We start from the raw sequence: 14551 nt of genomic DNA on the forward strand, positions 1-14551 counted from the left end.
CAGCCCTGATCTCTTACAGGGGAATATGATAGTACAATTAACCCCTTTAGGTGCCGCACCTGAAGGGGTTAATTGTGCTATCATATCCCCCTGTAAGAGATCGGGTGGTGCCAGGCAGCAGGGGGCAGTCTTGTACAAAGTTTGCAGTGTATTCTAACTAGAAGCGTCCCCATCACCATGGGAACGCTTCTGTGTTAGAATATACTGTCGGAAATGAGTTTTCACGAAGTGAAAACTTAGATCAGAAAAAGCTTTTATGCAGACGGATCTTCGGATCCGTCTGTATGAAAGCAACCTACGGCCACGGATCACGGACACGGATGCCAATCTTGTGTGCATCCGTGTTCTTTCACGGACCCATTGACTTGAATGGGTCCGTGAACCGTTGTCCGTCAAAAAAATAGGACAGGTCATATTTTTTTGACGGACAGGATACACGGATCACGGCCTCGGCTGCAAAACGGTGCATTTTCCGATTTTTCCACGGACCCATTGAAAGTCAATGGGTCCGCGAAAAAAAACGGAAAACGGCACAACGGCCACGGATGCACACAACGGTCGTGTGCATGAGGCCTAAGTAGCGGAGCAGAGTGGTGTGCGGTGGTGTCGGATGTCCTCCCGTCTACACCACGTGTCTCCGCGCATTACCCCGAGATCGCACATTATTACAGTTCTGTATCTGTCACCTCTCCTTCCAAGTCTGAGCCGAAATTCAGACATTTTCAGGACGGACTCGTCTTGGCGCCTCAGTCAGATGTAGATAGTAATTCTCATATAGGAGGGGTAACCTGATCCCTCAGCCCATTAGGCTGAAGTCTCACCCAGTAAGGACACGTTCACACGCTCAGGACTTGAGGAGTATTTGAGAAATCCTGATCCAATCCACTAACATTATGTCCCCGAACCTGCGAGAATAAGAAGCAGTTTACACGGATGCCTCCTCAGACCGATCCACGAGACGACGTTCTGTACACAGTTTAGACCAAAAGGTTCTACTTTGGTCTCTTCTGACCACATGACTTTCTCCCAGGCCTCCTCTGGATCATCCAGATGGTCATTGGCAGACGGGCCTGGACATGTGATGACTTGAGCAGGGGAACCTTCTGTGCAATGCGTGATCTGAAACCATGACGGCGTAGTGTTCTACCGACAGTGACCTTTGAGACTGTGGTCCCAGCTCTCTTCATGTCATTGACCAGCTCCTCCCTTGTAGTTCTGGGCTGATTCCTCACCTTTCTTATCATCAGTGATACCCCACGAGGTGAGATCTTGCATGGAGCCCCAGTCCGAGGGAGACTGACAGTCGTCTTTAGCCTCTTCCATTTTCTAACAGTTGATCTATTTTCACCAATTGGCAATTGCCCCGTAGCCCTTTCCAGCCTTGTGGAGGGCCACAATTTTGTCTCTGGTGTCTTTTGACAGCTCTTGGTCTTGCCCATGGTAGTAGTTGGCGTCTGACTGACTGTGAGGTGGACAGGGGTCTTTAAAGAGCTCAGACAGGTGCTACTAAGTTAGATTAATGAGTGGAGTAGAGGTGGACTTTTTAAAGGCGCAGTAACAGGTCTTTGAGAGACAGAATTCTTGCTGTTTCTCAGGTGTTCAGCCGTGCAAGACAAATACATTCTTTAAAAATCATACAATGTGATTTCCTGAATTTTCATTTTTATTCTGTCTCTCAGAGTGGGAATGCACCTACAATGTGGACTTCAGACCCCTCCATGATTCCTAAGTGGGAGAATTGCAAAAATACATGGTCCAATCACATGGTCCATCGCCGTGGTGATGAACCATGTGATGAGCTCAGTGACGTCACCACAGGTCCTTTGACAGGTCCTGAAGAAAGAACAGGAGACCGGCAGCTACGCGATCAATTGGAGGAGGTGAGTTCATTTTTTTTTTTTAACCCTCAATTGACCTTCTACTAAGAATTCTGTATTCAGATTGCTATTATTTTCCCTTATAACCATGTTATAAGGGAAAATAATTACATCTACACAACACCGAACCCAAACCTGAACTTCAGTGAAGAACTTCGGGTCTGGGTACCACATTCAGTTTTTTTTATCACGCGCGTGCAAAACGCGCTATAAAAACTGAACAACGGAACGCAATCGCAGTCAAAACTGACTGCAGTTGGGTACCTACTCGCGCGCGTTTGCCGCAACGCACCCGGGACGCATCCTGAGCCGAAACGTGACGCCCGTGTGAACCCAGCCTAAGGGTCTCCTTCTAGGATGTGACACATGTCACTCACAGCAGACCGCGGGGGTTCTGGAGCTGCGCGTGGACTTCAGCCTGCAGAACGAGTACACTTGCACTTGGATATATTATAGCGGTGATGACTCCATCATGAAGAAAGGTTTCTATCTGTAAAATCAGAAATCCACCTCGGTTACTCCTCTACACTTTGCTGCTCATGGGACTAATTTAAAGGAGCAGTAAAGTCTTATGCGTCAGCGTTATAAATGGAGCGGCTGACATCAGTCACACACGTGGACACCAGCCCTGGAGGTATGTGACATAAATTCATCACGGGGGGTAGGTCGCTTTCAGAGCTTCTATAGCTCACCCCATTCATAAACACTGTTGGCACCCTGTGCCTGAAATAGCTGATAGCAAGGAACCGATCAATGTCTATTGACCTGCAGAGCGGATGGACTGCTGGTTTAGTGGCCCTTTAAATACGTCTCCCTCGCTGGAGCAGAAAGGGTTATATGCAGTCGGCTGCCCTGGTGGTAATGTCAGGATTGCAGTGGTGACACTCCGTGTGTGCGGTGCCAAGGAGCAGGATGAAAGAGCAGAGAGACGACTCTACCCTGCAATTACCCCGCGACATTCCTCCTGCTTTATCCGATACTTACGGATCCACGTTACAGTAATGACCCAGATCACAAGCCGCGGCACGAGAGGAAACTGCAGCCAGGCACGCAATGACATTTCAGCTGTCAAGCCCCTCACCAGGGATGGCAGGGAGGATCAATGGAGGCGGTCCAGCTGCGGGGCCCGAGGATGCAGGTGTCGCCGAACCCATTACATAGCACACACCGATGTAATGTGAACCCCCGTGTGCCAAGATCAATGCCCACCCAACACAAGAGAGATTAGAGGAGCAGCGGGCAGAGCACTTCCAGACACACAGAAGTGCTCACCATTACTTGTCACCATGTGGCGGTACAAACATTCAGGTAAAATGTCTATATGAAGATACAACGATTAGCTATACCATTAAAACCAGTGGTGAAGTGAATAACACTGATTACCTGGTGGCAATGGCTCCTGTCAGGGGTGGGATATGGAATAGGTTCTTGAAACAGAGGTGTTGGAAGAAGGTAAATTGGGCAACAGTAAGGAAGTGGGCAGCTTGGATACAGTAACTGATGTGTAGATGACTGGGTCGGAGCACCCCCAGAACGGCCGGACCTGCGATCCAAGAAAGGAGAACCAGTGACAGGTCATGGACTTCAAAGGCTCATTGATGTGTGTGAGGATGAGGGCTAGCCCATCGGAACCCGATCCAACAAGAGGTACTGTAGAGCAAACTGCTGACAACATGTCTGCTGGTTATTATAGAAAGGTGTCAGGACCCACAGGATATCGCAGCTTGTTGTGTACAGGGTTGCATACCGTTAGCCCAGCCTGACCCCTGTCCACCGCCGAAAATCTCTACAATGGGCACGTGAGCACGGAGCAATGGAAGAAGAAGATGGCCTGGTCTGATCAATCATGTTAAATCAGGGAGATGGACAGATGCGTCCCTTACCTGGAGAAGAGATGGCACCAGGTGCCCTATGGGAAGAAGGTAGCCCGATCTGATAAATCACGTTACGTCGTGTGGACGCGTCGCTTAAAGGGGTTCACCCAGGCCGCCCCCCTGACAAGAGCTGAATCGCGCAGGGCAAAGGCATTTTCAGGGGTTGCGGTGACTAACGGGGCCGCCAGGCGGAGGATTCCACCCAGCAGTGAGCCCGGTGATGTAATCGGCACTGATGGGCGGGCTTTAGCACTGCCCTAGCCTGTAAAACGGCTAGGGCATCGCTAAAGCCGGCCCACCAGAGCCAGTGATGTCACCGAACACACTGCTGGGCGGAAGCTTCCTGTGGACGGCTGGATGCATGTGCGTCACTTACCTGGAGAAGAGATGGCACCAGGTGCCCTATGGGAAGAGGACAAGCCAGCAGAAGCAGTGTGATGCCCTTAGGTTCTGGCATCATGTGGATGTGACATGTGCTACCTACCTAAGCACTGTATAGATAAGTACCCCCCCTTCATGGCAGCGGCGCCCCCTGATGGCAGGGGTGTCGATCAGCAGGATAATGCTTTCTGACGCTGTCACGCTTACACTGGGTCTATAGAAGGAGATAACGGCAAAGTAAACAGCATGTAAAGAAGTCTCCAATTAGTTCTTCTCTGTGTTCCTGCAGTTAATGAGCAGTTTTCCGAGGGCGGCGGCGGTGCCAGCATTCTGCGCTGCCTCTCCGCTGACCGTGAATCACGCAGAAATAATAGCCAATTAGCGCTCCTCCATTCCAGGAGCTGCCAGGGCTGCCGAGCGGAGCACCGCTAATTAAAAACTAATTTTCCAGTGACTTTTGATGCGCGTCATTAAGATGTCACCGCGCTGAACGCCAAAGTCGTCTAAGAGCGAGAACTTGTCTCACAGGCAAGAGACAGCGACTAAGTGTGAAACCCCCCAATCTGAGGGGAGACGGGGACCCTGCAAGAGTGATAGAAAACCCCCGCAGCCCCACCCAAAATATTCTATCCATTCCCTAGAGATCAGCGGTGACATCACTGAGAATGCCGCCTATCCATTCACTAGAGATCAGCGGTGACATCACTGAGAATGCCACCTATGCATTCCCTAGAGATCAGCGGTGACATCACTGAGAATGCAGCCTATCCATTCACTAGAGATCAGCGGTGACATCACTGAGAATGCAGCCTATCCATTCCCTAGAGATCAGCGGTGACATCACTGAGAATGCCCCCTATCCATTCCCTAGAGATCAGCGGTGACATCACTGAGAATATCGCCTATCCATTCCCTAGAGATCAGCGGTGACATCACTGAGAATGCCGCCTATCCATTCACTAGAGATCAGCGGTGACATCACTGAGAATGTTGCCTATCCATTCCCTAGAGATCAGCGGTGACATCACTGAGAATGCCGCCTATCCATTCACTAGAGATCAGCGGTGACATCACTGAGAATGTCGCCTATCCATTCCCTAGAGATCAGTGGTGACATCACTGAGAATGCAGCCTATCCATTCCCTAGAGATCAGCGGTGACATCACTGAGAATGCAGCCTATCCATTCACTAGAGATCAGCGGTGACATCACTGAGAATGCCGCCTATCCATTCCCTAGAGATCAGCGGTGACATCACTGAGAATGCCGCCTATCCATTCCCTAGAGATCAGCGGTGACATCACTGAGAATGCCGCCTATCAATTCACTAGAGATCAGCGGTAACATCACTGAGAATGCCGCCTATCCATTCCCTAGAGATCAGCGGTGACATCACTGAGAATGCCGCCTATCCATTCCCTAGAGATCAGCGGTGACATCACTCAGAATGCCGCCTATCCATTCACTAGAGATCAGCGGTGACATCACTGAGAATGCCGCCTATCCATTCACTAGAGATCAGCGGTGACATCACTGACAATGCCGCCTATTCATTCCCTAGAGATCAGCGGTGACATCACTGAGAATGCCGCCTATCCATTCACTAGAGATCAGCGGTGACATCACTGAGAATGCCGCCTATCCATTCCCTAGAGATCAGCGGTGACATCACTGAGAATGCCGCCTATCCATTCCCTAGAGATCAGCGGTGACATCACTGAGAATGCCGCCTATCCATTCCCTAGAGATCAGCGGTGACATCACTGAGAATGCCGCCTATCCATTCCCTAGAGATCAGCGGTGACATCACTGAGAATGCCGCCTATCCATTCCCTAGAGATCAGCGGTGACATCACTGAGAATGCCGCCTATCCATTCCCTAGAGATCAGCGGTGACATCACTGAGAAAGCCGCCTATCCATTCACTAGAGATCAGCGGTGACATCACTGAGAATGCCGCCTATCGATTCCCTAGAGATCAGCGGTGACATCACTGAGAATGCCGCCTATCCATTCACTAGAGATCAGCGGTGACATCACTGAGAATGCCGCCTATCCATTCACTAGAGATCAGCGGTGACATCACTGAGAATGCCACTTATGCAGTCACTAGAGATCAGCGGTGACATCACTGAGAATGCCGCCTATTCATTCCCTAGAGATCAGCGGTGACATCACTGAGAATGCCGCCTATCCATTCCCTAGAGATCAGCGGTGACATCACTGAGAATGCCGCCTATCCATTCCCTAGAGATCAGCGGTGACATCACTGAGAATGCCGCCTATCCATTCCCTAGAGATCAGCGGTGACATCACTGAGAATGCCGCCTATCCATTCACTAGAGATCAGCGGTGACATCACTGAGAATGCCGCCTATCCATTCCCTAGAGATCAGCGGTGACATCACTGAGAATGCCGCCTATCCATTCCCTAGAGATCAGCGGTGACATCACTGAGAATGCCGCCTATCCATTCCCTAGAGATCAGCGGTGACATCACTGAGAAAGCCGCCTATCCATTCACTAGAGATCAGCGGTGACATCACGGAGAATGCCGCCTATCGATTCCCTAGAGATCAGCGGTGACATCACTGAGAATGCCGCCTATCCATTCACTAGAGATCAGCGGTGACATCACTGAGAATGCCGCCTATCCATTCACTAGAGATCAGCGGTGACATCACTGAGAATGCCGCTTATGCAGTCACTAGAGATCAGCGGTGACATCACTGAGAATGCCGCCTATCCATTCACTAGAGATCAGCGGTGACATCACTGAGAATGCCGCCTATCCATTCACTAGAGATCAGCGGTGACATCACTGAGAATGCCGCCTATCCATTCACTAGAGATCAGCGGTGACATCACTGAGAATGCCGCCTATCCATTCACTAGAGATCAGCGGTGACATCACTGAGAATGCAGCCTCTCCATTCACTAGAGATCAGCGGTGACATCACTGAGAATGCCGCCTATGCAGTCACTAGAGATCAGCGGTGACATCACTGAGAATGCCGCCTATCCATTCACTAGAGATCAGCGGTGACATCACTGAGAATGCCGCCTATCCATTCACTAGAGATCAGCGGTGACATCACTGAGAATGCCGCCTATCCATTCACTAGAGATCAGCGGTGACATCACTGAGAATGCCGCCTATCCATTCACTAGAGATCAGCGGTGACATCACTGAGAATGCCGCCTATCCATTCACTAGAGACACAATCCATATGAACCGACACATATACAGTAGAAGTAACATATTCAGGACATTTACTTTCCTGCATCTTGATCAACAGCCCCCCCCCCCCCCCCCCAATCTGGTGACAGAAGGGTAACCCGAAATCCCTGTCTGATTCGCCGTCTGTCCGACCCCCTGTCTGATCCGCCGTGTATCCGACCCCCTGTCTGATCCGCCGTGTGTCCGACCCCCTGTCTGATTTGCCGTCTGTCCGACCCCCTTGTCTGATTCGCCGTCTGTCCGACCCCCTGTCTGATCCGCCGTGTGTCCGACCCCCTATCCCCCTGTCTGATCCGCCGTGTGTCCGACCCCCTATCCCCCTGTCTGATCCGCCGTGTATCCGACCCCCTGTCTGATCCACCGTGTATCCGACCCCCTGTCTGATCCGCCGTGTGTCCGACCCCCTGTCTGATTTGCCGTCTGTCCGACCCCCTTGTCTGATTCGCCGTCTGTCCGACCCCCTGTCTGATCCGCCGTGTGTCCGACCCCCTATCCCCCTGTCTGATCCGCCGTGTGTCCGACCCCCTATCCCCCTGTCTGATCCGCCGTGTATCCGACCCCCTGTCTGATTCGCTGTGTGTCCGACCCCCTATCCCCCTGTCTGATCCGCCGTGTGTCCGACCCCCTGTCTGATCCGCCGTGTGTCCGACCCCCTGTCTGATCCGCCGTGTGTCCGACCCCCTGTCTGATCCGCCGTGTGTCCGACCCCCTGTCTGATCCGCCGTGTGTCCGACCCCCTGTCTGATCCGCCGTGTGTCCGACCCCCTGTCTGATCCGCCGTGTGTCCGACCCCCTGTCTGATCCGCCGTGTGTCCGACCCCCTGTCTGATCCGCCGTGTGTCCGACCCCCTGTCTGATCCGCCGTGTGTCCGACCCCCTGTCTGATCCGCCGTGTGTCCGACCCCCTGTCTGATCCGCCGTGTGTCCGACCCCCTATCCCCCTGTCTGATCCGCCGTGTGTCCGACCCCCTGTCTGATCCGCCGTGTGTCCGACCCCCTGTCTGATCCGCCGTGTGTCCGACCCCCTGTCTGATCCGCCGTGTGTCCGACCCCCTGTCTGATCCGCCGTGTGTCCGACCCCCTGTCTGATCCGCCGTGTGTCCGACCCCCTGTCTGATCCGCCGTGTGTCCGACCCCCTGTCTGATTCGCCGTGTGTCCGACCCCCTGTCTGATCCGCCGTGTGTCCGACCCCCTGTCTGATCCGCCGTGTGTCCGACCCCCTGTCTGATCCGCCGTGTGTCCGACCCCCTGTCTGATCCGCCGTGTGTCCGACCCCCTGTCTGATCCGCCGTGTGTCCGACCCCCTGTCTGATCCGCCGTGTGTCCGACCCCCTGTCTGATCCGCCGTGTGTCCGACCCCCTGTCTGATCCGCCGTGTGTCCGACCCCCTGTCTGATCCGCCGTGTGTCCGACCCCCTGTCTGATCCGCCGTGTGTCCGACCCCCTGTCTGATCCGCCGTGTGTCCCTCTGCCCCCCGGTTGGTGCCAGGAGTCGTCTGCTCTACATTACAAGGAATAAGGACAGGAGACAGACAGGAGACAGACAGGAGAAACCCCGGCTCCCGGTCACAGGGAGTCGGAGGTGAAACAGGAGGAACTCATTTGCTTTTAGCATAATGTCTAGACAAAAGCAAATTGGGCAAAATGCCCCAAACCAAAGAGTGTCCCAGAAAGGGGGGGCGCACTCTGGTCGGGGGATGGGGGGGGGGTGAGTATACAGTGAGCGACTGTCAGGATCGGGGCCAGTACGAGCCCGCTGCCAGAACAGGTCGGGGGCGGTGGAAATACACAGGAGGGTGAAGCATCAGGAGAAGGGGCTGCATGAGCGGAGACCCCCGATGGCTGTGACGCTCAATTAACCCCTTTTCTGCTGGTAGGAGAGCTCCGCCACCTTATGGACCCCCAACTACTATGATGCTCCAGTATGTAGGAGAGCACGCCCCCTACTGTGCACAGAAGATATCATTTATATAACGAAGAAAACCGCGAAAAGGGCGTCACTTAGACTAATAATACAGCGCTCTGCTAATACTGCCATAGAGTGACAGTACAGTAACACCTACAGTCTCAAAATAATACTGCCAGACAGTGAGTGCATATAATACATCCTCATAATGCATAATTAATATCACCATAATTACATGCGGGCCTAGAAATTTACATAACGCTCAAAAAATAATAAAACTAGTGACTAAATAATACCGCCATACAGAAACTAATCACTGCCATGCAATGACTACGCTTTACTGCCATATAGTGTCTGCGGAAGTAGCAATCCTCATCCTGACAAGTAAACAATTGCGAGAAACTTTTAACTGATTTTTCCAAAGGTTTTTGTGATGTGATATCACACAAGTTTAAAAAATGCTCCACATGTATATAATACTGCCATACAGTGGCTGTGTGATACCTCCATTAAATGACTATATAATACAGCTAATGAATATATAATAGCGTCATATAGTGACTACATAATACTGCCAGTCACTTTAAAATATCGCCAGAGACTATAAAGCAGCGCTTAGTGTGACTATATAATACCTACATATAGTGACTATATACCTCCATAGCGAAATAATACTGCCAGAGACTATACCACCATACAGTGACTATGTAATATTGTATACAGTTACTATAGAATACCTCCATACAGTGACCAAACAATTCCGTTATGAAGTGCATATGTCATGTCACTATTAGGGCCCTTGCACACGACCGTATGCCCTTCGAGACATATGTCCTGGAGCGGCATTGATCGTGTGCAGGGGAGCGCACAGCACCAGAGATTACAATGATGCTGTGCACGTCGGGCTGCCAGCGGGATTATAGTCCCGCACTCATATGCCCACGGACCGTGTGTCTCGGAGGGCATACGGTTGTGTGCAAGGGCCCTTATTATGTACTGTATTTGATAACCATAACACCCAAAACAATAATGATAATACTACACCAGACATACTACATAAACATACCGTATACACACTATACATTCTACATAAACATACCGTATACACACCAGACATTCTACATAAACATACTGTATACACACTATACATTCTACATAAACATACCGTATACACACACTATACATTCTACATAAACATACCGTATACACACTATACATTCTACATAAACATACTGTATACACACTATACATTCTACATAAACATACCGTATACACACTATACATTCTACATAAACACACCGTATACACACTATACATTCTACATAAACACACCGTATACACACTATACATTCTACATAAACATACCGTATACACACTATACATTCTACATAAACATACCGTATACACACTATACATTCTACATAAACATACCGTATACACACTATACATTCTACATAAACATACCGTATACACACCAGACATTCTACATAAACATACCGTATACACACTATACATTCTACATAAACATACCGTATACACACTATACATTCTACATAAACATACCGTATACACACTATACATTCTACATAAACATACCGTATACACACTATACATTCTACATAAACATACCGTATACACACCAGACATTCTACATAAACATACCGTATACACACTATACATTCTACATAAACATACCGTATACACACTATACATTCTACATAAACATACCGTATACACACTATACATTCTACATAAACATACCGTATACACACACTATACATTCTACATAAACATACCGTATACACACTATACATTCTACATAAACATACCGTATACACACTATACATTCTACATAAACATACCGTATACACACTATACATTCGACATAAACATACCGTATACACACCATACATTCTACATAAACATACCGTATACACACTATACATTCGACATAAACATACCATATAAACATACCGTATACACACTATACATTCGACATAAACATACCGTATACACACCATACATTCTTCATAAACATACCGTATACACACCATACATTCTTCATAAACATACCGTATACACACCATACATTCTTCATAAACATACCGTATACACACTATACATTCTACATAAACACACCGTATACACACTATACATTCTACATAAACATACCGTATACACACACTATACATTCTACATAAACATACCGTATACACACTATACATTCTACATAAACATACCGTATACACACTATACATTCTACATAAACATACCGTATACACACTATACATTCTACATAAACATACCGTATACACACTATACATTCTACATAAACATACCGTATACACACCATACATTCTACATAAACACACCGTATACACGCTATACATTCGACATAAACACACCGTATACACGCTATACATTCGACATAAACACACCGTATACACGCTATACATTCTACATAAACATACCGTATACACGCTATACATTCTACATAAACATACCGTATACACACTATACATTCTACATAAACATACTGTATACACACTATACATTCTACATAAACATACCGTATACACACTATACATTCTACATAAACATACCGTATACACACTATACATTCTACATAAACATACCGTATACACACCCATACAGTTACACCATGAGGCGGTTACCTTCAGCAGGTAGGTGGGGATGTTACTGAAGTCCACTGGAAGCTTCAATAGAAACCGAGCAGAAAACTCTCCGGTCTGTAAGACAATGAAAGAAGAAGATCAGGGGCCGCCATGAGCCGCTTATCCCCAGGAGAGTGAAACGCGTGAGCGCTACGTCCACAGACTTCTGAAGAGCTGTGCAGCACACGCAGGAGCTGTAATGGCGTCAGACTGGTTGTCAGCAGCTTCAGGATCCAGAGGTTCTGATTCTGCCTCTGTTTTAGATCATATCCTTAAAGGGGACCTCTCACTGCTCCTGACACCCCCCAAAACATAACCATTCTGGAGAATCTACTCCTAGAAAGGGGCATCACCATTCTCCCTGTCAAAGGGATGCCTTTAATTTTTTTTTTTAGGAATAACAGAGGGACAGCACAATCCAGAGTTCTAAGAAAGTCAGGACAGGAGAAGTGACAAGGAAGTGTCCGCTGCATAAACAAGACAGCGCAAGGGTCGTTACAGTGTAGCAGAACCGTGCAAATTTCTAATTTCAAAAAGAACAGGCTAAGAATGTCTCCATTCACTGACAGCAAGCAGAGATCTTGAGGGGGAAAAACTGTGCGAAATACAGAAAGAATATTGGACATTGTAAAACTTGCTGAAACTGGAATATTCCTTAAATACTGATTTGCCTACAAGTACAGGAACCCTAAGAGCGGGAACATAAGACGAGGAAGCCGCATGCGACACGTGTCCCATCACGCAATACTGAACACCTCACGTGGCCCAGAGGACACACGGATGAAATGAGGAAATTACTTACTTCTTGGGGCACTAGGCGTTTGAGGGAAAATCCCGGTAGTCAGCGCTTCCTGTAGAGGTGTGCAGAGGACACGGACACTTCCTCTTCCTACAAGCACGTTACTCTGAATGACCGGACCCCCAGTGGTAGAGGACGTGATCGGGGGCTCATCATCCAAGGGTCCACCCATTATTTCAGAATCTCAGCAGACCCATAGCCCAATAAAAACCCAACAATTACAATGGAACATAGAGTGACTGTTCACACTGGACGATCACCGCTCTAACTGGAACCTGCAGAAAGTGTTTGTTTCCACTGCAGCGCCTCCGCAGGGGAAAGGAAGCATTACATGGTGCTCCCTGAATTTAAAGGCCTGTAATGCGCTGATGAGCCGGGTCCTCCAGAGTGGGAGGCTTTAAAGTCACATTCTGCTTTCACTATATATCCCTCTATAAACCGAACAACTGGGACCGGGAGGACTGACGGGGTGACGGGAGGACTGACGGGGGAACGGGAGGACTGACGGGGGAACGGGAGGACTGACGGGGGAACGGGAGGACTGACGGGGAACGGGAGGACTGACGGGGAACGGGAGGACTGACAAGGACTGATGGGGAGTGGAAGGACTGCTGAGCAATGATAGGACTGATGGGAATAGCTGAGGACTGTGTCTTCTCTTAACCTCTGTCACTGGGGACCAATGAGCCTCAATGAAAGCAGGAGAAAATGAAAAGAACGGCCCATAACAACCAAGAGCAGCTCCCGGCCTCAGGTGTCAGCAGCAGATACACACCACACTGACATCTTCTTTATATTCTTCTTACCCAATTATTCTTCTTCCCCGCGTAGATCTCCATGTTCCCGCCATACTGAGGCTCCTCCAGCAGAGTCTGGTACTCAAACATGAGGCGCGAGCTTTCATTCAGGCGCCTACACTGGTACTGGTGATACTGCTGGACCAGCTCCTTAACCACCTGTAAGAGGCACTCCGGGTCCGAGGGATCCCACTCCGCCAGACTCTGCAAAAAAGAGCACATCACAGGTCAGAGATCCCTATAACCAAAGCCACAAACACCAAATAATCCAAACCCTACAATACAACACAAGTGATATAAAGTATCACAAAGGATTCATCTTACTATACAATTCTCCAGATAAAATTATATAAAATTATCAGGAGGCAGTATTATAGTAGTTATATTCTTGTACATAGGAGCAGTATTATAGTAGTTATATTCTTGTACATAGGAGCAGTATTATAGTAGTTATATTCTTGTACATAGGGGCAGTATTATAGTAGTTATATTCTTGTACATAGGAGCAGTATTATAGTAGTTATATTCTTGTACATAGGGAGCAGTATTATAGTAGTTATATTCTTGTACATAGGAGCAGTATTATAGTAGTTATATTCTTGTACATAGGAGCAGTATTATAGTAGTTATATTCTTGTACATAGGAGCAGTATTATAGTAGTTATAGTCTTGTACATAGGAGGCAGTATTATAGTAGTTATATTCTTGTACATAGGGGGCAGTATTATAGTAGTTATATTCTTGTACATAGGAGCAGTATTATAGTAGTTATATTCCTGTACATAGGAGCAGTATTATAGTAGTTATATTCTTGTACATAGGAGGCAGTATTATAGTAGTTATATTCCTGTACATAGGAGGCAGTATTATAGTAGTTATATTCTTGTACATAGGAGGCAGTATTATAGTAGTTATATTCTTGTACATAGGAGCAGTATTATAGTAGTTATATTCTTGTACATAGGAGCAGTATTATAGTAGTTATATTCTTGTACATAGG

The 14551-nt window shown here is 48.3% G+C and overlaps 1 protein-coding gene across 1 annotated transcript in view; it reads right to left on the reverse strand.

Annotated features, from left to right (window-relative positions):
• The window catches only part of BABAM2 (BRISC and BRCA1 A complex member 2), a gene marked incomplete at its 3' end in the record, with an annotated part of 102925 nt that overhangs the window by 65702 nt on the left and 22672 nt on the right, over positions 1-14551 (reverse strand). The window contains exons 5-6 of the mRNA XM_044274576.1: positions 13561-13755; positions 11956-12030 (exon numbers count right to left, since the gene is read on the reverse strand). Coding sequence (XP_044130511.1) covers positions 11956-12030; positions 13561-13755 — 270 coding nt within the window. The remainder of the gene's footprint in view (positions 1-11955; positions 12031-13560; positions 13756-14551) is intronic.

The sequence above is a fragment of the Bufo gargarizans genome, unplaced genomic scaffold (assembly GCF_014858855.1).
Source record: "Bufo gargarizans isolate SCDJY-AF-19 unplaced genomic scaffold, ASM1485885v1 original_scaffold_1831_pilon, whole genome shotgun sequence".
NCBI lineage: Eukaryota > Metazoa > Chordata > Amphibia > Anura > Bufonidae > Bufo > Bufo gargarizans.